The 27,411-nt window shown below is 47.2% G+C and overlaps 2 protein-coding genes across 5 annotated transcripts in view; one reads left to right on the forward strand and one right to left on the reverse strand.

Moving 5' to 3' along the window:
• The first annotated feature begins 3,080 nt into the window (after nt 1-3,080).
• SCN3B (sodium voltage-gated channel beta subunit 3) lies at nt 3,081-18,834 on the forward strand. The gene is made up of 6 exons (XM_084611629.1): nt 3,081-4,203; nt 9,936-10,099; nt 12,432-12,657; nt 13,983-14,121; nt 14,914-15,009; nt 16,246-18,834. The coding sequence occupies exons 1-5, from the start codon at nt 4,149-4,151 to the stop codon at nt 14,975-14,977; spliced, it is 648 nt and encodes a 215-aa protein (XP_084467755.1). The 5' UTR covers nt 3,081-4,148; the 3' UTR covers nt 14,978-15,009; nt 16,246-18,834.
• An 834-nt stretch (nt 18,835-19,668) lies between these two features.
• GRAMD1B (GRAM domain containing 1B) overlaps nt 19,669-27,411 on the reverse strand; it is a 226,579-nt gene continuing 218,836 nt past the window's right edge. For all 4 annotated transcript variants that reach the window (XM_084611625.1, XM_084611624.1, XM_084611626.1 and 1 more), the window contains one exon: nt 19,669-26,998. In XM_084611625.1, the coding sequence (XP_084467751.1) occupies nt 26,909-26,998 (90 nt within the window). In that variant the 3' untranslated portion in view covers nt 19,669-26,908. The remainder of the gene's footprint in view (nt 26,999-27,411) is intronic.

The raw sequence follows: 27,411 nt of genomic DNA on the forward strand, positions 1-27,411 counted from the left end.
GTTAATAACTACAAAGTGCTTTAAGCCTGAAAATGGCAGTGGTTGGAGTACCGCACATGATTACTATTTAATGTGTCTTTGTTGCTGACCATATACCAGAAAGTCCAGCGAGACGTGTGTTTCTGCTTTCTGCACCCTCACTCTCCCAGGCTGGCGAATCCAGGGTTAGGGTTGAAAGAGGGCTTCATTCAGAAGAAACCTCCTCCCAGGAAGATGTATCTAGGTCAGGTGCCTGATGGAGGGACCATACTAAGGAATAGGAAAGTGCACAGCCAATTAGTGGCTGCTAACTGAATCAGCATTATTGATCCTCTGCTTCTTTTTTAATCACACGTTCTCAGTCAGGCTTCCTTTCTTTCACTGTCAGGCTTCTGTAAGGCAGATGCTATTAGAGCAGCTATCGCACGTGAAATACTGCTTGGCTATTCCAAGTGGCCTGTGTTTTGTCGGGACTTGTTTTTTTCCAGCCGTGCACCTGGCTTGCTGAGAACAGATGTTAATTCCGCTGCACTTCTTCAAACACGTGGCTGTCAGACAAGACAGCCAGGAACATTATTCAATAGCTTCTGAATGTCTATAAAAAGCCCTACAAAGCAGCATCCATCCACTAGGCATAATTTCGACTGTGGCGGGTGAACTGGGGACAAATCCTGTATATCTCTAGGAGAACGGCAATGTCTGGCTTCTTATCCCGTGTCCTTTATTTTGGGCTCATCTACATGGGGAAATGATTCTTGATTTAAAGTAGAGTTGATTAACTCCAGATTAACTCTCCATGTAAATGCTTTTATTCTGTCTTTTTTCTGGGTTAGGTTACCCTGAATTATTCCAGAAGAAGAGCGTTCACATGAAGAGTTAAACTGGAATAGCTATTCCAGGAAATTTCCGATGTAGAGATGCCCTTAGTTATTGTGTCTGCAGTGTGCCCGCGGGCACTGAGGGAGCTGAGCTGGTGGTTTAATGCTCAGTGTGATGGACTGTGTCTTACCTTGTGCCCCGGGGCCCCCAGGTCTTACTGGCTAGGAATTGTCCTCCCACTGAGCCTTGTTCAGTCTGCAAGTGTCATTAAATTGGAGAAGGGCATCCTTGGGGTGAGGGAATGGGTTAGAAGAAACCTCTTATCTGGGAACAACACAACGACTTCTTATCCCTCACTACTTGAGCACAGGGCATCATGTGACTCACCATACATGGTTAGATTACAAGCTCTTTCTAGCACAACAGGGGTATGATCCTAATTGAGGACTCCGGTATGCTACTTTGATAGAAATTATTATTGTTGTTGTTCATGGACAATGGCTACTATGTATTATTATTCTGTAGAAATGCAGCATGCCTAGAGATCATTGGAGAACTAGGATCTGAGAAAAATTGCATGAGTTAGGGGTATCTTCTCTCTCAACAGTGGTGTGATTGTAGGTGGGTAATGAAGAATCTCCTACAGAGTGAAACTTGATCAGACCATATGTAGAAAAATGGAAGAACTCCCTTTTCCTCGTTCATGTTTAGCAAAAGCAAACCTATAAAGAAGACACCCACCTCCACACACTTCCTGCCGAGCCCCCAACCACAATGTAAGATGAGAGAGGGGTGAAAAAACCAACACTTACACGCTAAGTGCATTTTGCCAACCTAAATTTCTCCCTGCAGGTGCATTTGAGTCAGGCAGTCTTCATACTCTGTACATAAGAATGGCCATACTGGGTCAGACCAAAGGTCCATCTAGCCCAGCATCCTGTCTTCCGACAGTGGCCCATGCCAGGTGCCCTAGAGGCAATGAACAGAACAGGTCATCATCAAGTGATCCATCCCCTGTTGCCCATTCCCAGCTTCTGGCAAGCAGAGGCTACGGACACCCATCCTTGCCCATTCTGGCCAAGAGCCACTGATGGACCTATCCTCCATGAATGTATCTAGTTCTTTTTTTAACCCTGTTATAGTCTTGGCCTTCACAACATGCTCTGGCAAGGAGTTCCACAGGTTGACTGTGAATTGTGTGGAAAAAATACTTCTTTTTGTTTGTTTTAAACCTACTGCCTATTAATTTTCAAGCTGAAAAGTCCCAGTCTTATTAATCTCTCCTCATATGGCAGCCGTTCCATACCCCTAATAATTTGTATTGCCCTTTTATGAATTTTTACAATTCCAGTGCTACGCTTGTTGTGTAGTGGGTTTGGTTATGCTCTGTTCCATCTCTGTGGCAGCTGCATTTGAGAGAGTGGAGATGAACTCCAAACTATAGCTTCTTAAATCAGGGCCAATGTTTATAGTGTTTTGGGGGGAATCCTTCTGGATTATAAGATATGTCCAACCTGATTTAAACTGATATGCCCCAATACCTGTCATATTAGATTTCAGTGACTGGAACTTACCCTTCTGCCCTTCTATTCTGGGCATGGGCAGAGGGAGGCAGGGTGGAACTTTGGGCAGGTGTGGAATTTCCCCCCGCACACACATGTGGCCTTGTTGGCCTGACTGGAGCTGCCTCCCCACACAGAAGTCAAACTATGCCTATTATTCTGGGTGCAGTAGGATTCATTAAAAGGACCATGCTTCTCATCCTGCTGCCAGAGGAGCAGCTGCTCCCTAACCTGCCTCTTCCAAGAAGAAAAAAACAGGGAAACTAAAAAAGAAAGAGGGAGAGGGAGCATTTAATGAGCATCCGCTTTTCCCAGATCTGCTCAGCTGTGACCCTGGGTGCCCTTCAGAGTTGGAGGAATACGTTGTGGGTGTTGTGGCTCCCCTCCAAGAGCAGAGAGCCCAGCCTGCTGTTGGCATTAACTGCTGGGGAACAGGCTGACACATGAGAAGAGAGGATTTCCCAGTATTTCCTACTGTTACATTAATGACCTTCAAAGCCTTCCAGATGCTAGTATTAAGCTCCTCACAGGCAGAGGACGTCCTGTGTCCTGCCAGTGGATAAATATCTCATGTCTCCTCCCCCCAGCTTTATTTTGGGGCTGGGACGGGTGACGCTCCCATCTCCGGCTCTCCTTGCGAAGCTGCCATGTAAGGGCAGCTGGGGAAGAACAAATGCAAAGCTAGTGATCTTTCGGCTGACCCTGGAGCCCCCGGTGAAAAGCCCCAGGCAGGGGAAACGTCCCAGCCGATGAAACTAACGGCACGCGGCGTGACGTGCAAGCGCCAAGTCCTTGCAGCGCTGCTGGCGATGGCCAGAGATGAGCCCGGAGCGCGGGCTGCGGCGCAGCACCCCCCCCCCTCCTCCCCTGCCCGGGTTACTCTCCGTGCTTCTGCTGACCGCGGAGCGCGTGGCTTGTCCCCGGCAAAGGGTCTCGCGGCGGCGGGGGAGGCCTGACTGCTCTGCCGGGGCGGCGCGGGGGGGAGCCCCCGCCGTGAGCTCGGAAGCTTTGGCGTTATCATGAGTCTGGCGGGAGGCCGCCGCTTGCCGTCTGTCTCTCTGGCGGGGCGAGGAAGGGAGGGGCCCGCGCCTGGCCCGCCGCGGGGGGCGGGGAACATCGCGCCTCCAGCCGGCTGGTCCCAGCCTCGGGGCGCGCCCAGCCCGGCCGCCGCTGCGCCGGACCCTGCCGGATCCGGGCTCTGGGGCGGATCTGATGTGGGAGGAGCGCGGGGGGGGGACCCAGCTGCCTCCACCCCCCTCCCCCCCGGCCCTGGCTGTTGCAAGGCGAGCGCCTAGCCGGTCCCTCCGGCACTCAGCCGCGGGTGCCGTGCGCCCAGCCTCCCGCTCCAGGGAGCGCTGCTCCTAGCTACCACCGCCGGCCGGGAGCAGCGGGGGGAGGAAGGGTTGCACCCGACCCCGGCAGGGAGCAAGGCTGCCCCGCGCCTCCTGAGTGGAGCTGTCCAGGATTTCGCTCGGTGCGGGGGGCTGGGGGGGGGAGTGATCCGGCTCCCGGGGACCTGTCCGTGGTGCTGACGCCAGCCCCTTTGGGGCTCAAGCCAGCTTCTTGCATGGATTTCTTGCCACACGAAAACGGCATCTTAAAATGACACTGAGCTCCCTGCTCGCACACCCGCCTCCCCGTGTCCCTAGCTTGGTCCCGGCTGACCGATCACAGCAGACAAGCACGGATCAGCCGGCAGCCTGATCTCCTGGTGCACTGGGCACAGGCGGAGGATCCTTTCTGGAAAGAGCCTTTATCCAGCCTGAGAACCATTCCCCGCTGGGAATCATGGCTGCTCTCGCAACGGGTTTCTGTGTCTCTTCAGTCCTGTTGGTTCTATGGGGTAGGTGCCTCCGTTCTTTTGTGGGGTTGGATCGGGTTCCTCCAAGCAACGCTGAGCTTGGCTGTTTCTCTAAAGACATGCTTCTCCCAGAGAGCCTCCTCGAATGCGGGCTCAAATAAAATCCAGCCTTAATAGCGGCTTTAAGTTTGGTTGACAGAGAGAAGGAAATGGCATTGATATTAAGTTAATTGCATCAATTAGGGTATTATTAAGTGGCCTTATACAGAAACCGTGTTTTTCTATCGTGATTGTGTGCGCTTTACTTATTCTTCTTTACTCTTGTTTTAATATACTATATATGTCGATGTAACATTCAATTGTTCCTGAGGGCTGAAAGCATGTAAACGGAAAGCATGCAGCCCATATGGATTGATGTGTGGTTCATGTAAATCAAAGAGAATTTTTGTTGCAATTATTTCCATTTACTTATGAAATCAGAGAATTTTTATTGCAGTTATTTCAATTTATTTATGAAAGCTAGCGGGTTGTTTGTTGCTGCTTTTACCAATGTGGACATACGGTTTTTTCTATATTTTTTGGAAATGTCTCATTGGTGCCAAGAAACGTCCAACATGTTCTTTGGATTTTCCCATGAGTGCTTATGCCAATGGTGCTGTCAACAATCTGAATGGGAAACTACCAGAGGGACCTAGTCATGCTAGTCCCAATATTTACCCCAGAGCAACACAGTACTGAAATCCTGGCTTAATGAAGCTATATCTATATAATCGGGGCACACATATGGCTGCAACAGATCACTCTTCAACCCCCCGCTTTTAGCAGGCAGAAAGGTTTGACCCTTGCAGTCATTTCTAACCCTAAGATTCAATGAAAGGGGATTTGAACCAATAGCTCTTCACAGCCCACCTAAGAAGCTAGCCTAGAGAGGGAGTCTCACCCATTATCTGGCTGAAATAATATTTAATTAAAGTGGTATGGCTTCAAGAGGCAACCCAGAGGGTGCCCCCATCACTGTAGCCTAGGACCCCATGATTAGGGCACTCACCCAGGTGGTAGGTGAGCCCTTTACAAAGCCCTTCTCCCCATCAGTCAGAGGGGGAAATTAAGAACATAAGAACGGCCATACTGGATCAGACCGATGATGCATCTAGCCCAGTATCCTGTCTTCTGACATTTGGCCAATGCCAGATGATTCCAAGGCAATGAATACAAGAGGGCAATTATCAAACGATCCGTCCTCTGTTGGTCACTCCCAGCATCTGGCAAGAGCTTAAGGATGTCCAGAGCACAGGGCTGCATCTCTGACCATGTTGGCTAATAGCCATTGATGGGCCCATTCACCACGAACTTTCTAATTCATTTTTTGAACCCACTTATAGTTTTGGCCTACCCCACATCAACTGGCAACCACTTCCACAGGCTGACTGTGCATTGCATGAAGAAGTATTGTGTTTGGTTTGTTTTAAACCTGTTGCCTACTAAAAATTTCAGTGGGTGATGCCTGGTCCTTGCATGGTTTGAAGGGGCAAATAACACATCCTTATTCACTTTCTCCACTGCATTCGTGATTGTACAGACCTCTATCATAGCCAAACTTAACTGTCTCTTTTCCAAGCTGAACCTGAAGCAGGGCCCCTCTCCCTCCACATCACAGGTGAGGCCCCTGACCACAAGATTAAAAGTTACACAGGAGACCTCTGCCGCCTTCCCCCTGGGTGGTTTTGTGGGGCATTTGGCAGGTCCCTAATCATCTCACATTAAATGGGTTAGGCACCTAAGTCACCTGAGGGGTTCCTGGCCATGGTTGGCAAGCAGAGATCAGTACCTTGGAGGGGAAGACTCTGGGTCAATTTCCATCTCCCCACCTGCTGAGCAGGGATTTGAATAGAGCTCTGCATTCGCTCAAGCATGAGCTCCAATACTGAAGTAAAGGACGGCCTGAGGAGGCTTGCTCTTTATAGCTTGTCGGAGCTGCGCCACTTTCATGAAGTAGTAACTGGCCAGCCTTGTGCTGTGAATCCCTCTGCAGTCCAGTGGTTTGGGTACTTACCCAGTGTGTGGGTGATGCTAGTTCAACTCCTCCCCCAGCTTGCTGAGGAGGGACTTAAACAGCACGTTGAACATGAATATCCAGCTGCTGGATTCATAGGTGTTCTCTGGGTTGCCTCACTTTTTTTCTACTGAAGCTGTTCCACTTACATTCGATGTTTATGGGGCCACAAATCCACCAAGCTGCCCTGTGTAATCTAGTGGTTGGGGTGTGTGCTCAGCATGGGGGTTCAAAGCTCCTTTTTTCTTGCTGAGAAGGGATGTGAACCTTGATCTCCTGCCTCTCAGGTGAATGGCCTAAGTGCTGGGCTAGGAGGTTTTCCCAGGTGGGGGCTCTCTCAGTCTTTTCTGTTGAAGGAGGGTCACGTTCGGTTACATATTCACTGGGGCAAATGCAGAGCAAGTAGGTCTGGGTAGTCCAGTGGTTGGAGGGTATGCCCAGCATGTGGGAGGTTGGTGGTTCCTATCTCATTTCTTCTTGAAGAGAAGTCAGTTGAGCACTTACTTATCTTTCAACCTAAGTGCCTGGCTAGGAGGTTGTGGGATGTGGGCTCTCCCTCTGTCTTTTCTGTTGCAGGTGGGCCCCTTTCAGTAACTATTACATGAGAATCGGGGCAGTGCCTGTCTATGACTCCCTTGGTGGTCCTGTGGGTTGGTTGCTTGCCCCCAAGCCAGTGAGCTGCTGGTTCAAACCCCCTTTCTGTTTGTTGAGAAGGGTTGGGACCTTGATCTCTTGCCTCGCAAGTGTTCCACTTTAACTGTATATTAACTAGGGCAAAGGCAGCTCTCACGTCCATCTATGGTATGGGGGAAAGTGGGCTCGCTTAGGTTGTGGGTGACACTGGTTCAAATCCCCACTGTGTTGGTTGAGAAGGGGTGAGTGACTTAATCTCTTACTGCTCCAGCCTTACACTTTTACTATATATTAACCGGAGCGAGGTAAGCTCTCAAGTCCCTCTATGGTACGGGGGTTAGGGCGCTCACTTGGATTGTGGGTGACCCTGGTTCAAATCCCTGCTGTGTTGGTTGAGAAGGGGTGAGTGACTTAATCTCTTACTGCTCCAGCCTTACACTTTTACTATATATTAACCGGAGCGAGGTAAGCTCTCAAGTCCCTCTATGGTACGGGGGTTAGGGCGCTCACTTGGATTGTGGGTGACCCTGGTTCAAATCCCTGCTGTGTTGGTTGAGAAGGGGTGAGTGACTTAATCTCTTACTGCTCCAGCCTTACACTTTTACTATATATTAACCGGAGCAAGGTAAGCTCTCAAGTCCCTCTATGGTACGGGGGTTAGGGCATTCGCTTGGATTGTGGGTGACCCTGGTTCAAATCCCCGCTCAGTGGGACAGGAGGGCCCCTGGTGGGTGAGAGGAGGCCCCTCCTAGCTGAGCAAGAGGCCTGGCACAGGGCCTCTTACTTTTTTAATTAAAGAGGCAATGCTGCGCTACAGTAAAACCCCCCTCTCACTCTTGTCCACCCTGATCAGGATACACGCCCAGGTTGTGGCAGACCCCAGGGCACTCCCCTGCTCTTTTGAGGGGTGTGAACTGGGGGCCGCCACCTCCTGGGGAGAGTCGCTGGCGAGCGATCCCTGTCCGAATCCCCTCTCCGTCCCAAGAAGACAACGGCCTCTTGAGAAAGAGAGGGGCTTCGGACAAGGATGGCCCACCCAAAGGACGGTCGCCTAGGAGGCAGGAAATCCCTGTGCAAATCCCTGCTGAATAGGCAGCTGGGGGATTTGAACCAGGATCTCCCACAACCCAGGCGAGTATCCTAACCACTGGACTAGAGAGTGAGGGTAGTTGTGAGACTGGCCCAAAGCATATTTAACTAAAGTGGAACAGCTTCGCTATTACAGACAGGTCCAGGGATACACACACACCAGGCAAGATTCAAACTCACATCTCTGACACCCTAGGCTCATTACCTAATCACTGGACTACAGTGGAAGCCTTATCAAGCTGCTGGCCCAAATAATATTTAATGTATGTGGAACAGCTTCCACAGTCAAGAGTTATGGACCCCCCCATCCCACCCCGCTATTCCCCAAAGACCCGGACACACCCACCAGGGCTGCATTCAACATCAATCCACAGCCCTTCTTAAGGCAGATAGACAGCAGATGTGAACCTGCCTCTTCCACAGCCCAAGGACATAACCAAATCCCTGCACTCTGGAGGGAGTGGTGTCTTTGCTTTTGCCCAAGCAATATTTAATTAATGCGGAACAACTTCAAGCTACAAGCAAAAGCAAGGACGCACCCCATCACTCTACACCAAAAACTAGGGCATGCACCTGGGTTGTTGGAGACAAGGCTCTTTGCAGTCCTCCATCACAGTGGGGAATTTAAACCCCTGGCTCTCATAATCTAGCCTAACCACAGGACTACGGGGGGAGGTGCAGGTTTTTGTCAGCCCAAATAATATTTAATTAAGGTGGATCAGCTGCAAAAGGCAAGCCCAGACCCCATGAATAGGAAAGAGGATGAAGGTGTTAGTCAGTCAGTGTCTTGATAGAATGAAGACATATATGGTCATATACAAAGCAGACACTACAGATGATATTGCCCGTGCCAGGGCAGCATGGGTTTACATTATGTCATAGCAGCATTTGATGAGTAGGCGTCTGTAGTGCCTAGCTACACAGAAGAGAATTCTGTCTTGGTACAGAGGGAAATATTTTACACCTGCCAATTTTTGTGTTGACCTAATTGAACGCCTTTTTGGCTAGCATACACACAGAATCTATAGTTTACCCAGATGCCAATTCTGCCTGACTCCAAGCCTCTTATGCTGAAATAAAAATGACAACCACAATTGCTCCTAGAGGCTGGATTCAGAGGTTGTCCTAATACAGAATTCAGTAAATGCTGTAAGAGCATTTTCTACATGCTCAAGTGTTAGTGGGCAGGGGAGAATGTATTAGGTTGTTTCCTCTCTAAAGGAGCATTAATTAGTCTAAAAAAGGACTTAAAATGTGGCAAAGCAGCTGCTGCTGAGAAGAATTTGCCTGCAGAAATCACATGTTAATTATTATATACTTATATAGTTCAGCTTGGAGAAGGAAGGTTTGTACAACTTGCCAGTTTAGACTTTTATCCATTGTCAATGAGCAGTAGTAATAAATCAGAGGATTTTCCACTGAGGTTTATTATATGTGTGATACAGGAGGGCCAGGAAGCAGTGGTAGAGTGTTTGAGGGGAAATATATAAGCCCTAGGCTAATTAAGGCGTGTTTCTGTATAGACTAGGGAGGGTTGCTACAGGTTAATTGGAGCACCTGTTGTCAATTAAGGCCCTGTCAAGAACCTAATAAAACCCCCTGCGAGGAGGAGGAGGATTAGAGCTGTGGTGTGAAGACCAGAGTACTGAAGTAAGGGAGGGTCTTCCCCCGGTCTAAGGAGTGAGGGTATCCCCATTTAAAGGGGATGAGGGTAAGAAACCTCCTGGGGTGAGGAGCAGACTCCTCCCCTGCTTTTCTTCTCTATCACCTTTCCAGGCCACTAGTAGGGCTCTTGGCACCCAAGAGCAGGGACAAGGGATGGTATCTTAGTCCACCCCCCTGCCCCACAAGAAAAGTGCAAGACCCACCTTATGAACATTGTTTGTCTTGGCACAGTGTCTATAATAAGAGACCTGAATAACTGATCATTTGTTTTTTTTCTCTGTGTCTCTCTGGATGTTTCTCTCCACCTGCTGCTATTCTGTCCCCATGGTCTCAGTTGGTGTCTGTTCTCCAGTCTGTGTGGAAGTCCCATCAGAGACAGAGGCTGTCCAAGGAACTCACATGAAGCTGCTCTGTATCTCCTGCATGAAAAGAGAAGAAGTTTCTGCAAGCACTGTGGTGGAATGGTTCTACAAGACTGAAGGGGGGAAAGATGAGCTGGTATGTATATTTGCTAACCTAACTCATGCTACCATAGCCCCTAGTGTGGGGGAAAAACCCCAGGGACGGTATGGGGGGAGGGAGGTAAAAAGCCCTGGGAGAACGTGAACTTTGTTTCTGTAGTATGTTTTTAGTGAAGGTCACACAAGGAAACTAAGAAAAGCAAGTGTAATTTGGGTTATATCTATGTGTCACATCTGAAGGTTAATTTGAGGAAGACTGAAATGTCCAGAGGCCACTCACATAATAAAGATGACAATGCTCCTTAAGTTATTTAACTTCATCCTTGCCCTACAGTGGTTTCATTTATATGACACTTGACACACATTCTTGTAACTATCTCCCCCTAACAACTCAATGTATGGATCAGTGGTGATTATTTGTCCTGCAGCAGCACTCAGAAGGCCCAGCTGTGTTCAAGACCATGTTGTGCAAGGTGCTGTACATGCACCTAGTAAGACACAGGCCCTTTCCCAAAGAATTTACAGCCTAAATAGAAAAGGCAGCTGAAGGGTGAGGGGAAAACAGGCACCAAAATGTGAACTGACTTGCCCAAAGTTATAGAGTTGGTCAGTGGCAGAGTGCCACATTGTGCATTTTGCCTAATTTTGTTTTGCTTTACCCTAATTACAGGAGAAGGCAGCAGCCATGTTTCGCCCAGGACCCAGATCCTACACTAGGAAAGCCTAGACAGGCTGCTGACTGAGACTGCCAGAGCAGCAGCCACAATACAGTAACTTGTCTTTGCTCAAACGTCACCATTTGACTTCAGGGTAGTGCTGCACACTGCCAAACAGGGGCGAGGCATGCATGGTTGGATAGGAGGCTGGACTGCCACAACTTGTTCTATGATGTGCCAGTTAGCTGGCTGAACCGTCTCAATATAAATTTTGAGACTTATGAAAGCCATGTCAGAACCAGGAATAGAACCTGAGTCCTAATTCCTGATCTCAGAATTTAACCCAGAGATCTCGCCTTCATGCCAAACGATGCTTCTCTATAAGCAAACCTTGTCCCATTGAAGTCCATGGAATTATAGCCATTTTATTCATAGAGATCAGGCTTTAGCGCTACATAGCTCTGTCACCTGCCCTTTTAATGATGATGGCACAGTGACATCCTTATGAAAGTTACTCCATCATTTGAGTCTAACTGTGCTTCTTGAATATCTGTGTGCTCCTTTGAATTCTGTCTGGGAGGATGTTGAAACTCTCCTTCTAAATAAGTTAAAATAGATGCATGTGGATATCCTGGAAAAGAAGCCACCTATTTCTTAGTCCTGAGCACTTGGAGGGCTGAAAATATGCAGCTCTTTCATATTTTCATATGTTCATATGAAGAATTAAAGTCTGTGTCATCCAGAAAACCAAGCTAGTGGCATAGCAAGTTCCAAATACGTCCCCACTGTTTTGAGCTCTGATCTGGAGGGACCTCTTTGAAAGATGAGGGGAATTCAGGATTGGCCTACCTCCTGAGTACACAAATGAGTGTGATTCAGGGTGTTTTAATGGCATAGACTGCTGTCCACTAGGGACTCAGAGGGTCACCAACCTCCTAAACCACTGCACAGAGCTTCTCACATGCTTCTAATAGGCAGTCCATATGCCTGTCCGTAGAGTGGGTGAATCTGATTTGTAAACACTTGCCTCCTTTCTTGTGGGTGCAAATAGTAGCAGGTGCAGTTTTGCATCCACAATTATTTGTGGGCACAAGTCAGGACAATTAGACACCCAAGTACCTGCTCTATGGATACACAAAGTCCTCAAAATGACCTCAAGTGCAGAACAACTTAAGCTCATAAAGCTGAGAGTGTAGAAAGGGAGGCCCAGTTCAGAGCAGGGTGAAGATAAGGCCTCCAATGCCCATGGCTGTGTAAATAAGTCATTACATTTATCATACCACACTTTTTGTTTTCTCTTGCAACACCTCTGTTTGGACTACAATTTCCAGTGCTTATAAACACTTGTTTGTATGTAACATGGTAGCATGATTCAATGGATTAAGCACTAGCCTGGGAGATAAGGGTTCCATTCCTGCCTCTGACCTGCTTTGATCTTGGACAAGTCACTTTGCCTATTGGTGCCTCCTTTCCCTCACCTGTATAATGGACATAATTCCATATGCCCTCTTTGTATAGTGTTTTGAGATCTTCAGATGAAGAGCACTATAGAAGTATTAACACCTAATGCTTCAGGAAGAGAAACTCTAAACCATCTGATAGTTAGGATCTGTCACTAGCTAGAGGGGAATCCCAGGGTGGGGAGTAGGATGCACCCAACAAATGGCTGGGTGACTAATGTTGATCTCCCCCCTGGCCCCCATTTCTCTACAGATCTATGAATACAGAAAAGTACACCATGAATTTCCAAGCCGCTTCAGTGGCCGGCTACAGTGGAACGGGAGCAAAGATATGCAGGACGTGTCCATCACTGTATTAAATGTGACTTTGAATGATTCAGGGATCTACACCTGTAATGTCACCCGGGAGTTTGACTTTGAGATTCATCACCCGCTCTTCACAAGCTCCAGATTGATCCATCTCACTGTGGTAGAGGAGGGTATGGAAGACTGGTGGAAATGCCTTGAACTGTTGGGTGTGACCTGCCTTGCCAAGGACCAAGTCTAGAGCAAACCAGACAGTGCTCTTTTCAGTGGTATCCCTGGTGAGGGGTGGGGAAGCTGCCAACTAATAGGTCATTTGCAGATACTTCTGTTTCCCCAGCCACGCTTTCCTACAACAGGACTGACCCAGGCTCACACATGAAACCCTGCACCTGTTGTGCTGGCTGTATTCCTTGTTGTGGAGCTCAAATGTGTCCTGAAAGGTGTAAAAACAAGCTGGGCTCCCCCAGCAGCTCCTGGGCAGGGGAACCAAAGCAGGGAGTGCAGTGGGCTTCCTGTGGTCCAGCTCAGTGCACACACCACTCCCTAGTGGCTCTCAGTTCTAGCAGGGAGAAGCAGCAGTGCAGTTGACGAACTGGTGATGGCTTCCCTCCCTCCCTCCCCCCGTGTGATTGCTCTCAATCTGTCTGTTTCTTTCCTGCTTCCAACTGTGCATTCCTCTTCTTTTCTTCACGTGCCTTTTCCCCCTCAATCACTAAAATGCTGGCCACGCTCTACCGCAGTAGGAGTGGTGTCACTGACTTCAGTGGGCCAGGATTTCCACCCTCTATCTGTCTTCTCCCCTCCACGTCCTGCTAGTTCTTGGCCACCATTAAAAGCCTCTTGATTCTGTAATTTCTAGTGGTCGCCTCATTACTGTGCAGGACATCTAGCAATGCATCAGGGATTGGAAAAATAGAGCACCATGGAAACAAATAAGCATCCAGGATAAGATGGGCTAAAATTGGGGTGCACATGCATCCATGTGTGTGCTCTGAGGAGAACATGATTGGAATTAGTGGCAAGCTTGAGCACATGAATATTTTCACAAGCATGCAGGGTGAAACAGCTGATGGAAGTCTCCCTATATCCAAACCCTGCCCCTCTCAGACCAGGTTGAGATTCTTCCTCCACTTCTGGCAGCTGGTTTGGGGATAGGCGCAGAAGACCTCTGCGCAGGTGCTGCAGTTCAAGGTGACATGCAACTGTATTGGCAGGCTCTGTCTTCATTTAGCTACAGCTTCCTAAGCTGCTTCCGAGCTACTCATTCAAATGGCAGTGGAGACCCTGCCCCCATTTTCTGCAGCAGACGCAGAGCCTGCTGGCCTTAGTTCCAATAAGAGAGGTGCTTAAGCTGACAGTCCCTGTATCTTCTGTTGCTCATTCTTGCCGGGAACTCTATCTAGGTGAAAAGAGGAGAGGGCTGGTTCTTAGAGGATGGTGCAATACAAAATTGAATTTCAAAGAGATCAGTGACTTATTTTAATTGTTTCCCCAACAGCTGGAGAAGATTTCACATCTGTCATATCTGAAATTATGATGTATATTCTCCTGGTTTTCCTCACCTTGTGGCTGCTGATAGAAATGGTCTATTGCTACAGGAAGGTTTCCAAAGCAGAGGAGACTGTCCAGGAAAATGCGTAAGTAAAAATCCTACAGACCTCCACACCTGAGCAAGCGTTTCACCTGCAGCAGAAAACCCTGAGGTGTGGGTCAGAGGGTTCACCAGGGGATTGGCCACCATTGAAAACATTTCGATCTTGTATTCATTTCTGTTGCCGCATCTTGGAGTCCTTGTGAAAGAAAGGTTGCAGGATTGAGCCTCTCCTGAGAGAGGTTAGACTAGGTTAGCAAGGAACAGCGTTACAACTCGGAGTGAAGGCATGTTGGCCAAGCTGTGCATAGCTGGGGTGTTGTAAGGCACCTTGTCAGAAGGGGTAGGGGAGACTTTCTCAGGACCTACCTGCACTATGCCTAACTCATGACCATAAGCCTCACTCACAGTTTTTAAAGACTGAGGCAAAAACAGTTCCAGTATGACACACGTGGGGGTGGTTCCACTTTCTACACTGTACGTTTCCCTCCTCCATATGTCTGTCGGATAACCAGGCCCTTTGTGTGCAGTGGGAGTGGGGAGAGGATATTCCTACAACTCTATCTTGGGTCAAACTCCATACCTGCCCTTGAGGAAGGAGCACACCAAAAACCCTTTTGGAAGGGGCATTCTCTGCAGTGAGCGTCACGCTGCGCTTTACTCAGCCAAGGGCAGTTAAGGGCTAACATGTTATAGGTGCTCAGTGCCTCAAAATCAGGATGTTCAAAGGATGCCAACTCTCAACAGGTGCTACCACTGAAGCAATGCAGCTTGTGCTTGCAGCTAGCACCCACCCAGGGCTCTCTACCTGTGGTGAGCATTCTCTTTCGATCTGTAGGACTGACTACCTCGCCATTCCGTCGGAAAACAAGGAAAACTGCTCTGTGCCTGTGGAGGAGTAGCCAAGGGTAGATGGGCCATGACCTGCAATAAGGTACACAAACTTGATTCAAAACAAGGGTGTGGCCAGTGCATTGTGCACATGGCTGATTCTGCTCCCTGACTTATGGGACACCCTAAAACCACCGGGGAGAGGTGCAATAAAATGGGATGGTTATGTCATCCTGACAAAAGTCCTGGAGAAATGAGGGGTAGGAAGCTATGCATCCCAGGCTTGCTTTGTGTCCGACACTTCCACCATGGCCCTTGAAGCAGTTACCCATGTATAGTTTATGGGTGCATTAAGATTATTTTTAAAATCTTAATGGCAAAAGACACAGATTTGCCTTAGCCTTGTTCTGCCAGGAATGTCAGTATCATAGACAGTGTGCCCCGCAGTAGCTGGGCACTAATATATTTCTCCTCACACACCCTGTGAAGCAGGGCAGGGCTCCATGTTACAGATAGGGAAACTGAGGCAGAGACTCGCTCAAGCCTATAGTAAGGCAGGGAATTGGACCCCGTCTCCACTGTAGAGCTGCTTAGCAGTTTTCCAGTGAAACACAGCTGAAGCTGGGCCTCTCAGGGGTGGCAAGCTCCCTGCTCTGTAGGAGCCTTGGGATCTCTGCTAAGTGAAATTGGATTCTCAGTCAGAAAGAGAGCCAAAGAGATTTACCAACATTTCCCAGCAAATTGGAGTTCCCTGAAAATTTTGTTTCAGAAACACCAAAATACAGCGTTCCTGAAAGGAAATGCAAAAATTGTCAAGAATGCCAATCTGTCAATAACCATCTCCACATTTCAGCCAGTTAATCCAGAATCCCACACTAGTGCTGAACCATTCTTCCTTTACTGCTGTCCATAGTCCAGCCCTTCTCACTTTGTAGGCATTTTTCTAATGCATCCTAGGTCCCCAGGGAACTGAGGTCTGGCTCTGGTTGCTCATTGGGTGTGGTTTATGCTACCCTGACCATCTCTCCCCAATTAAAAAATAAAAACAAAACCGTTGCTATTTCAGAAGTGTTTTGTAAACATTGCTCCCCTTTGCTATTTCCAAAAGATGCTGCAGTATTTCTATTTTCAGATTAAGACTCAGAGGAAAAGTTTAGAACTCTAAGCCCCATCTCTGTGTTTGATTGCACGCACTATTGCATTTTTAACAATGCAGCTGTCTGTGCAGATTCTCAGGTGCTGTGAGCAGAAGTAACCTCTTATCATGGTACACAAGACCATGCCTCTTATAAGGAAGCCTTAATCACAAGGGGGGGGGGGGGGATTCTGTTCCTTGCAGGAACTCTGAAGTTGGAAGGACCAAGTCACTCCAGCCAGGTTTGGGAGAACTCTACGGCACCAGAAGGAAATAAGGGAAAGTGTGAACTTTCTTCCATTTGCCTTGGACATTGCACAGCCTTGACTTTGGCTCCATGACTCCATTTGCTAAAGGATTCTCCTTTGAAGCATGCTGAGCAAAGGGGGTTGGGGTTCAGGTGGCACTGCTCCTTCCTAAGTTTTGCCCCCACTCAGCGAATGGCCTTGTAAATTCTACAATGTATTACCCTCACCATATTCCTTTGCAAAATAAGCTAATTTGGCATGTAGCACGTGGGTCTGTCATATTACCCTGACACACCTGGCCATCAGCAAGGTCATTTTAGCATTGTGATCAACCTTTTGATAAAGCCTGAACACTTTAATTATTAAAGAATAGAATCCCGCTCCACCCCAATGCTTGCTCTCTCATATTCAAATGCTTGCTCTCAAGGCTGCCCTGGAGTGTAGGCTGCTGTTGCAAACCTAGGACAAGGATATGGAGAAGCCGAAGGCTCATAGCAACCTAGAGCTGTGAAAAATGTACAACAGCACTCCGCATGCAGGGAATTAGTGGGCAGCAATCGACATACACAAGCTTGCTGTGCACACCCTGCTCCTGCATAATACAAATTCCATAGTGTGCTTTGACCTCCAGAACATTTAGCTCATGGTAGCAGGATTTACGCAGCCAGTTAGCACGAGGCAAGCTAATGGTGATGTAGATTTAAGGTCCAGCTTGCTGCATGCCAAGCCTGAATAGCCATGCCCTCAGGCTGTACCACTGCTAATTTAGGATTCCCTGCTATAAACTGCAACAATTCCAAGAAGTGATGTTTGTTTAATTTGGCAACTGTTTGTCAGTTCTGTCTCTCTTAACCTTGCTCTGTTAACTTGTTGAGACTGGTTATTTCCATGATAAGCAAACTGTGTCTTGCAACAACCAGAGGAGAGCAGCCCTGGGAGATGATACTCCCATTTGAGGACACTTTGCCAATTTCAGGAAGAAAGTTAAAGGCTGGAGCCCCTGAAGGGAGGAGAGAGTGAGTCTGGGTTAGGTAAGCAAGCAAATGAAACTGACTGTTTATTCCCAAATGGGAAAATGAGACCGCTTTGGAATTTTGTGGAACTTTTTATAACTAATTGAAAGTCATGGTTGGATAGTTGCACCACCAAGAAGCAAACAGTGGTGGTTTTCTCCTATAGCCCTTAATAATGCATTATTTCTTGTGGTAATTATTCACCATGCTGAATACTCAGAGTTAGTCTGATATCTATTATTGCAGAGCAATTCTCTTAAGCTTCATTTATAAACACAGTATATAAACAATTGCAGATACAATAGCAAGGTGGGGGTTTTGGCTTTATTAAATGTAAAACATTTTAAGCATGGTGATTGAAGTTTCCCATTCAGAGAAGCAGTAGTCTTAGAATCTGAGATTATTGGGGAAAGCATTTGTCTATCTGTAGAAGTGGCACATGAGGGTGAGATGCTGCTGAATGACTTGGAGTTCTTGCTTTTAGCAGATATATCCCCTGCTGCAATGACTCTTTTTACAGCTTGCAAGAGTTAAGATGAATCTGCTACACTCTTTGCTCCTAAACAGATAAAGCACTCACTGAGTTAGACATGCTTTCTGCATATGGAATTCCTCTGCTTTGTTACGCATAAATTGTGTTGTGATTTTTAAAGTTAGACAGGTCCAAACCAGAGTTGTAGGTGGTAGTTATTCCTAGACCCAACTAGGATCAGGAGCTGCAGAATACGCTGATTTTTGTAAATCTAAAACCCAGTTCCAAACAGACCTGACCCACAGGGTGTCTGACACCAGATCCCAGGCTTACAGCTTGAGCCCATCTATAGATTAAGTATGCTCCATCAGCAATGCCTTAGACTGGGCACTGGTTTCTTAGAAGCCAGTGTTTAAAATGGAGGAAGAACATCCCTTATTTAGGTTGTTGGAAGTGTGTGGGTTTTTTTCCCTTTCCCTAGGCCATCTTATTCAGCCTAAAATACTATGGGAGGAATACTAACCCTCAAACCATAACAGTAGAAGCTAGAGCAGAGGAAGCGTGTCATGACTCCAGGATTCCATGCTTGACTCTCCCACTCCCTGTGTAGTGGGACGTGAGGCAAGTCACTTAACCTCCATTTGTTAAAGCTCTGCGGCAGCCCTCTTAGAGTAAATGAAGGGCCACGTTTTATTCCCCACGCCCTTCTGATTTTCTAAACTAACCAGATGCTCTTGTGTGTGTCTTTACCCTGTAATTTGTGAAGTGCTCCTATAGACAGACACTGCTACCTTAAGTATTTTTTGATAGGGGGAACCTATTTTTTGGGGAAGCTGTATTAGGACTCCCTATCTTCTGATTGAAAAGGGGTGGGGGAGGCAGGAATAAGATGGTATTGCCTCAAGGCACAATCAAAGATAATGTGTCTTCTGGGAGGATGATTCTCTTCTCTCCTCCCCCCCCAGCCCCCTGCATCAGGAAAGACCCCTCTCTGTGTATATGGAAATAGGAGACTTACAATTAGGTAGGACAATAAAAAAAAAACAATACACTCAAGTCACTCTGTTTGTTCAATACTTTTTTTATTCATAGTGTATCTTCCATTGTTCTAGCTACTTTACATTGAGATTTGGCTATGTAGCCTTTATAATTCCTAGTTTCCTAGCAGGTAAGTATCTTTTTATCGCACCTTGCGCACAGCGCAAAGTTTATTACAGTTAACCAGACAACGTCTCAAAACACAACTGCTGTTCCTTTTTGTATTTGGCCCAGCCCCAGAGTTTGTGTTACTACCACAGACCATTCAACAAGAAAGAGGTGAGTCTTGGCCTGTATCTCTCCCTCCCAGTTTAGAGTTACTACTCAGAGGGGAAATGCCCACCTTGGGGATGATCGTACAACCCACTCTCGTTGATGTGAGTCAATCCTTACTCAAAGGGGATTATTTGAAAGAGTAAGGATTACTCACCTGAGTCAGGGTTGCAGGATCCAGGCCCTTGTGTGGGGAAAGGTAGTCCAGGAATGTAGCAGCACTACTTGGCCATGGAGCATTTGAAGTGTGAGCCGTGGAAAAAACAACACATTGCAACCTACTCGTAACATTGCAAAAGTGCCATTAATGTACGGTAGCAAGAGTGCAGGTTCGTGCTTCCATGTTTGTTCTGTTAAGTGTTGGAGGGAGACATGGGGGCTCCCAGGCAGGAATGATACAGATGTGGCACAAGCTCCATCCTTTTGCTGAATAAAGGTGCTGTTTCTTAGCAGCAGCAGCCACCCGTCTCCCACATTCGAGTGCTGCTAGGGCAAATTAGATGGCGCTTGGAAAAAGAACATGCCTACACCGCTCTGGATGCTGCTTTTTTGTAACTCAAAAGATCAGATTCAAGAAGCTGGCCCTTTAATGTTAGCAATGAAACTGACCAAAATGAGTGAGGTAACAATTGTCAGAGGAGGAGGAGCCTCCCTGAGCTGTGTGCAAATACAATTCCTTCACCAGAAGGAAAGTCCTTCCCCACCAAAATAAAACACATTCCTTTCATAGCATAACACAAACTGCTGCAAGGAATGGCCAGCAGGGCAGTCTATCTCAGACAGAGGGAGATTAGGATAGAAAAGAGGTGATTGTCCTGCAGCAGAGAGGTGAGGGAGGGGAGAAAATGGAGCCCTACAAGCACTGTAGCTACAAGATGTGTTTTGGGGGCTAGCTCTCCTTGTGTAGTTAAGGGAATGTTCAGCTAGGGCTGAGCAAGTGGAGGGGGAGAGTATCCCCATTTTGGCTGGTTTGCACATCTAGAAAAAAGCATGTTATGGCACAAAAGATTCACCTATGCTTTAGAAACTGCAAGCAGACTGAGACAGGGCAGGAATGTTCAGTACAGTTCTCTCCTGCAAACACTACATCACAGTAGTCATTTCGCAGACTAGTTATTCCAGACACTTTGGTCTAGGGGTTTCCACCTACAGTCTTGTTTAAAGAACATCATGGCAGTAATTTCACACCCAGGGCCCTCCCGCTTCTCAAGACCTCACATTCTACCACACCAAGAAGCCATCTGTGGTAGCAAATCAGCACTTAATGGCTTGCAAGCTGCCTGAAATACATGAAACCCACAGAGGATGCATGCAGGGTTTGAGGGGGGGGAAGGAAGAGCAGCTTCGCTGACAAAAATATACAGCAGAATTCTACAGTAAGGCGCCCAGAACGCTGCCTCGTAGAATAGTTACTGCAAGGAAGGCCCTTCCTCGAGGGTACTGAAGTATTCTCTGGAGAAGGCTGGTTCTGGATGCATGTGGAAGGGGCGTGAGCTATGGAGCATGCAGTGCCTGTGCTTTTTTCCTGTCAATCATCAGTTAAGACCTTGCCCTCAAAGCTGGTACAAATTATCACGGGATGTTCATAACCTGCCTACAACTCAACTGGAAAGAGACACACTCAAGATGACTAGAATCTCATAGGTAGACAACCCCACCCTCAGCCTGTGACGAGCAGGGGGAAAAGCCCATCTCTTCTGGATGGGTCCGCAAAAAGGCAAAGAGGACAGAGCTGATCACCCCTCAGGTATCCCTACTTTTTCCAGCAGCACTTGGAGACGGCTGGGCCTGGAGCGAAGGTGAAAGACACTGACCCTCTGAAATGCTCAACACTAACCTCTACTGAACAGCTTGTTTGGTAAGAGAAACACTAGCCTTTTTAGCTTTGGGCTGGATTTGGAGAGAAGAGATTTCCTCTAATTCCACACTCCAGTGCTGATTGATGGAAAAGCCAAAGTCTGCCCTGCTCCAACTCTTCTCCATTCTGGTACTGCTAGCTGCATGGCAGGTGATGAGTGTCCAAGCCCTGGAACACAAATCTACCATGAAGAGGAATGGACTCTGAGCCTGTAGGAGAGGGGAGAGTGCCCTGCTCCTAGGTACTGGTAGGAAAGGAATCCTCTCCTGTGTAATTAGCATTCTAATGCACAGAAATTTAGACTGAGGGTTGCCATTGTATCCAGTGTTCACCCCCACTCTGCCTCAGCATTGCAGCACACATCTGTTCTGAGAAGCTAGAGTGGGAATGAGTTGAAGGCAATGCTGTAAGTGTTCATGGTGTTGTGCTTCAGGTTTCTAGCCAACACTGGATGCAAAGGAGCCACACCCTGGGAGAGGCTATTTTTGTGAGAATTTGTGCCAACTCAACACACTCCAGCAGTTTGGAGGGCTGCCAAGATAGGCAGTCAATCTCTTAGATGCTTACCTGACCCACATCCAGTTCTATCACTGCTTTCATTCCAATGAGGAGCTGGACCTGCCTTTTTACTTGCGTGGGAATCACTGCAGACCCCTCACAAAATGTCCTGCAGTGCACATCAGCCAACTGGGGTTATGGTCTTGACTGCAGCTGTCCATTTGTAACAACCCCCCCACTCCTAAAAACATAGGTTAGGAAAATTAGCTGTTGAACCACTAAGCATATACATTAAGAGGAAATATTAGGCTGAACTGTCCCCTTTACACCTAAGTAAATCTTTGAATCCATATAATTGCCTGGCTCTAAATGAGAGAAGCATTTGGCTTACTCTACCTGACTATTTGTTTATATTTAGGATGGGAAAATGGGTCCATTTAAAGGCTGCTGCTGGTTACACAAGCATTATTTCCACCAAGTAGCTTTCAGGTTAGGGCTCAGTAAAGCCAATGCATTATGCCTGCAGCAAAAACCATCTCTTCCTTTTAAACTCTGCATTAAAAATTAAATTTGGGTATAAGGTTATACTCTAGTAGAGATGCACCCCTTCTGCCCACAGATTTTGTCTGAAGTGGAGATGTAATTTCCAGCTCGGGTAGACATACCTGCACTACCTCTGATCAAGGTAACACGGGCATATCTACTTGAGCTACAAATTACAGCTCTGGTGTAGACAGACTGAGTGAGAGAGATCTTAGATCGGAAACTGCTTTCAAATTGGCATGTGCGATTTAACCATGCAATCAGCTTTACCAGAGAGCGAAGTAGTCAAAGCTGGAGCATTCCTGTCAGGGTTAGATATTGACATTCACAACTACAGACCAAGATTAAAATATTTACTTACTATGTACGCTGATTTCAAAATTGTGGTTCAGGTTTTGTGACCTTGATTCTTTTTATTTTTGCTTGTCTGTATTTTAAACCCATTTTTTAATCATGATTCTTCCCAGCTAAGGGGTGGCTTGTACTATACATTAAGTCTAGAACCCTTCCAAAAGCATGGTTGGTTTACAGTCAAGTACACAGGCTGAAATGGTTTCCATTCTTTCTCCACCCCACTCTAACAGGAACACAGCATTCCCACTAATGCCAAAGTTTTGAAATGAGTCAGAGTATTTGTTTGCCTCCACCTCTTCCTCCCCCGCCCCGTTTGCCCACACCTGAACTGCACACTTACCTTAGGATGATGTCTGTTTTACAAAGGAGTAAGTCTTGAGTTTATGTAACTAGATCCTAGTTTTCAAACACAGGCACTGTATGGACACTACAGCCCAAAATACCCCTTTTCAGGTAAGCACCAATGGGCAGAATGTAGGTACCTAATTTAGGCAGCCAAGTTTGAAAACTGAGCTTAGCAAGGAAACTCCTCCTTTCTCCACATACGGAAAGATTAGAGCTGAGAATCAGTGTCCCAGACAATCTGCCCTTCTATCCCTCCCTCCAACACTGCAGCATCTCACACAGCACTATTTAGGCCATTCGCTATTTACGTTGTATCTGGCAGGTGCTTTAGCTGCAGCACAAAGGGGAGTGGAGTGGAAGGATAAACCCTTTTAAAATCTATTTCACAATTGGTCAGACACTGAAAATCGAACCAAACTGTTCTGCCTGTGAACCTGATTGGTTACTCACAGTGGAAGGACGAGGGCCTGTTGGGGCAGAGTGCCAAACGATCCTCCCCTACACAGGTCAGCACCGCAATAAATGTGTCTGCCCGTGTGTTCAGGGTTGGTCAAAAAGGGTGAGCCTCAGAGAGAAAAGCCCAGGGTGAAAACTAACCTTCACCTCAGCTGTACTTACAGTATCCTCCCTTCCATTTATCTCTGTCTCCATTTTACCACTAGAAACCTCCACTAGATTATCAAAAAACTTAACCATAAGCACACCTCAGGCTGGAATTTTCAAAAGACCCTAAAATAGTTAGGCACCCAACTCCCATTGAACTGCAATAGGATTTGGGTATCTAACTCTCAGTCTTCTTTAATCCCAGGCTATTTGTGTGGGTCAGTTCTGGCTCCTTATCGACATTAAATAATCTACTTCAACCCCGAATGTGGGAGGCAAAGAAATGGGTTTTTTTCTTCACAGCAGTTGGGGCAGAGAAGCAAAGGATGAGGGTCTGAGTTTAAAAAGGCTAGATAAGCAGAGCTAAGAGACAACAAAGGGTACACGTAGCTGAAAGCCAGAGAGGAATTGTTGCCAGTGGACCAGGAAAAGCTTCCTGAGACTAAGGGCTTCTCTATATGTACAGTTGCATTGATTTCACTAACAATAGGATGTTAAACTGGTGTCTCTGCATGGGTGGACACTCTTAACGGCTAGCTTGCAAATTTGCAGGCTCAAGATACACCATTTTGTACCAGTTTGAAATTGGTTATGAATTAATACACAGTACTCTGCAGTAGCTTAACTATAGCAGCACAAGGTTGGGTAGGCCTGTGATCTGCTGGATGGAATAGACTCTTCCAGGGAAGCTGTGGCTCTTGATCAAAACTAGACCCATAGTAACAGAGAAATGAAAACCTTCCTTAGCCAGGGTCCTGGATCCCACCAGTGAGTTTGGGCTCGTCTGTCCTTAGAACAGCAGCAGGACACAAACCCAGCCTCATCACAGCAGGGGGGCACTGCCCCACCTCAACTTCCAGCCTTGGTCTCTTCTTTCCTCAGTGCTCGGGGCTCAGGCTCACTCTACATTGCCCATTTCAGCAACAGCTTCTAGCTCCGGCAGGAAATGCCAGGGAGACGTACAGTTTTAAGCAGCATTAAGTTAAATAAATAAGCATAAATACAATAAATTATATAAAGCAGAACATTCCCTAGGTTTCTGGGCATGTTTTTGTCTACAGTCCTTTGCCTTGTCTTTCTCCCCCTTCTTGGGCAGTCTGCTAAGATAGTTATGGTTTGAATTTAAGAGTCCCAGTCATGCAAGACACCAACAAGCCCCACAAAGAGCTTCAGTACTTCTCCAGACAAACTAGGCAGCTAGCACATTTTCAGGAGGAGTGTGTGGATAAATGGCTTAGTCAAACTCCTTCTAGAGCTGCGTAGGCCAGTGCCATATGGTGTAGGAAGGGCCAGTTGCTCACCTTGCTTTTTCAGCGCACGCAGAAGCTAGAGATGAAACAGACCTGCTAGATCATCCAGTACTCAATACTACCCCTAAACAGGGCTGTGTCAGGTGATCTCGCCTGCTTCAAAAAATCCAGAGTCAGAGACGGTGGAGATAGAGGGTCCACAGACCAACTAATCCACCTGGTAAGGCAAGATGGGGAAGCATGTTAGTCACCACCGCAAATTCCCTCTATCCTTTCACCACGCAAAGGGATGTGCCACTGTTAGAGCTTGATCCTGAGAGCTGCTGATCGCCTGCAGCGTGGGTTAGTGCATCGGACTGATGACATGGGGTTGTACTCCTGACTCGACTACTGAAACACCTCATGTGACCACTCTGTCATTCAGTTTTCCCATCTGTAAGCAAGTACAATGATACTCATCCAGTTTTGCAAAGCACAACATAAAGGCATAGTGTCCTTCTGATGTCAGTGTGACTTGTGTGCGCTCAGTACCTCAGGATCAGGCTCTACCCGCATTGGGTTCCCATTTGTTTAGTGTGTCCAATAATACTGTCTACACCTTTGCCCTTGCTTCTAGTCTCCTCCAGTCACCGGAGCTTGCTCAAGAGCAATGGGCTCAGGTATGGCATTTTCAAGGCCACAGCAACTTCACTGTGTCCCTCTCCTGCTCCTCCAAGACAAAAGAAAACATGGCCCACCTGCTGTGGGATTCAAACCCAGACGGACATCTCACCAGCTGCCCAGCTAACATGCCGAGCCCAGTACGTTACATACCCTGAGGCTTCCTCTCTTGACCTCTGCCAGGCTAAAATTCCCGACCATTAAAAATTAATAATTTTAAATTACTTTTAAAAATAAATACAAATGCAACATTTACCCGGCACCAAACCTCTGCAGCCTGAGCTGCCTGCTGCATGAATGCCCCTGTAGCTGCCACTTCTGATAACCCTGGTCCACTCTTATTCTAAAAAGGTTCACTGCAATGCAGCAGGAAACGCACCAAAACTTGCCCCATTTACAGCCTTCTTTCTATGAATGACAATTACCTGTGTGGCTCGTCCTTTCTTCCACCCCACTTCTAACATCTCCAGGGATCAGCGATGCAATGGGAGGGTGCGTGGCTTCCTGATACAGATCTGTTCAATCCGTTTAATTGCAATTGTGGTTTCTTTTTTTTCCTAAAAGGAAGCTGCTCCCTCTCCTTGTGAGTTTCCACCAGAGGTGAGATGTATTTAAGTCGATACTGGTACATGCCAAATGCCCTCACCTAGCCCACTATTATTATTATCATAATCTTTTTTGGCAGAAGGAGGGTTAAAAATAGTGAGCAACAAGAAAAAAAACAACAGGGTGTTGTATCAAGTCAGAGCCATTAAGCTTTACATGCCTCTGACTGGGAGGTGAGCACAGATGGCCCTTTCAGCACAGCCGCAGCTCCTTAGCACAGGAGTGGCTTATTGACAGGGACGCAAACACATGGAGGGTCGAGGAAAACAGAGTATGTAAAGGGGACATTGTCAAGTGGTAAAGAACCAAAGGGCCAAATTCACTGACTTAAATGAGATACGCCAGGGTCTGGATTTATCCAGGAATACTGAGTAACAACCCACGTCAGCGCCCCTCTACTTTGCCATTAATGTAGCTTCTAGTAATAAAAAGTGAAATGTTACATTGGGAAAACCTGGTTCAGTTTCTGTGCTTCACTCAGCAAAATTAGGCTGGCCAGTTTAATGGCGAGTTGCACCCCTGCTATGGCATTCTCGCAGAGGGCTCAGAACAAACCCCATTTGCTACTGAATGAGAACAGTTTCCTGGAGAATTCTCATGGGTCAAAGCCTGCTCAATTCAGTAGGCTACTCTCACAAGGGACTCATGTCTTCTAGCAAAATCCTTCTTGTCCTCAATGGAGCAAGGTGAAGTTGACAGTGTCCCCTTCAAATACCTGTTCAACATTCAGGTACCCTCAGACAGGGAGGGGGAGGGGCATTTGCACCAATTCTTCCCTTTAAAACAGACAGACAGACAAACAGCCAGGAATACACAGAAGAGAGGTGCATGGGAAGAGGTAAGCAAGAGCTGCACTCTCCCGGACAGTGCCTCAGTGCTGGGAAAGCACAGCCCCACCATCGCATCCAGTCCTACCCCAGAGACGCTCCAGTTCAGCCAGTGTTGGAGGTCTGCACCCACGCTTCTCCTCCTCAGTACATAGGCTTTTTTCCTCTTTTAAAATCTGTATATAATATATATATATATTTATATTCTGTATATATATATTTATATGGTCTATATACACATATTGCACACAATCCTCTGGCCTCCTGTGTTCGCCCCTGTTAGTGGAAACGCTTCCGTTTCTCCTCTGGTTCCGACCCATAGTCGCGCGACCCGATGCCATTCTGAAGGTTTACTAGTGAATCCTTCATCTGCAAGACAAAAACCACCCTGAGCGTTTGGCTGCTGTAAAGTCTTGGAGGCGCTGGCGTTTTGAACCTAGGCTCCCTGCCACAGGCTAGCAGAAGGCGTTCCTGTTGCACTCCTTGGCTTGGTACCAGAGTGCCGGGGCTGGAAGCGGCAGGGAGTGAGAGGTGCACTGCCAGCCAGGCAGATGGAGTGACACAGAGTGACAGCTAGGACATAGGTTTCTGACAGAGGCACGTTATTAAAACGATATTGGAAGCAAAAGATGTTATGAACTGCAAAGTCTGTACATACAGCCCCCTCTCTGTGGGGGAGGGTGGATACCGACCAGCAAACAGGTAGGGGCAGGGCGGAAGTGTTCAAAAACATCATCCCCCTGCTCTAAAGTACCCTAAAGGATCTCTGATACTCACACAGA

This window comes from Lepidochelys olivacea, assembly GCF_965140295.1.
Source record: "Lepidochelys olivacea isolate rLepOli2 genome assembly, chromosome: 22".
NCBI lineage: Eukaryota > Metazoa > Chordata > Testudines > Cheloniidae > Lepidochelys > Lepidochelys olivacea.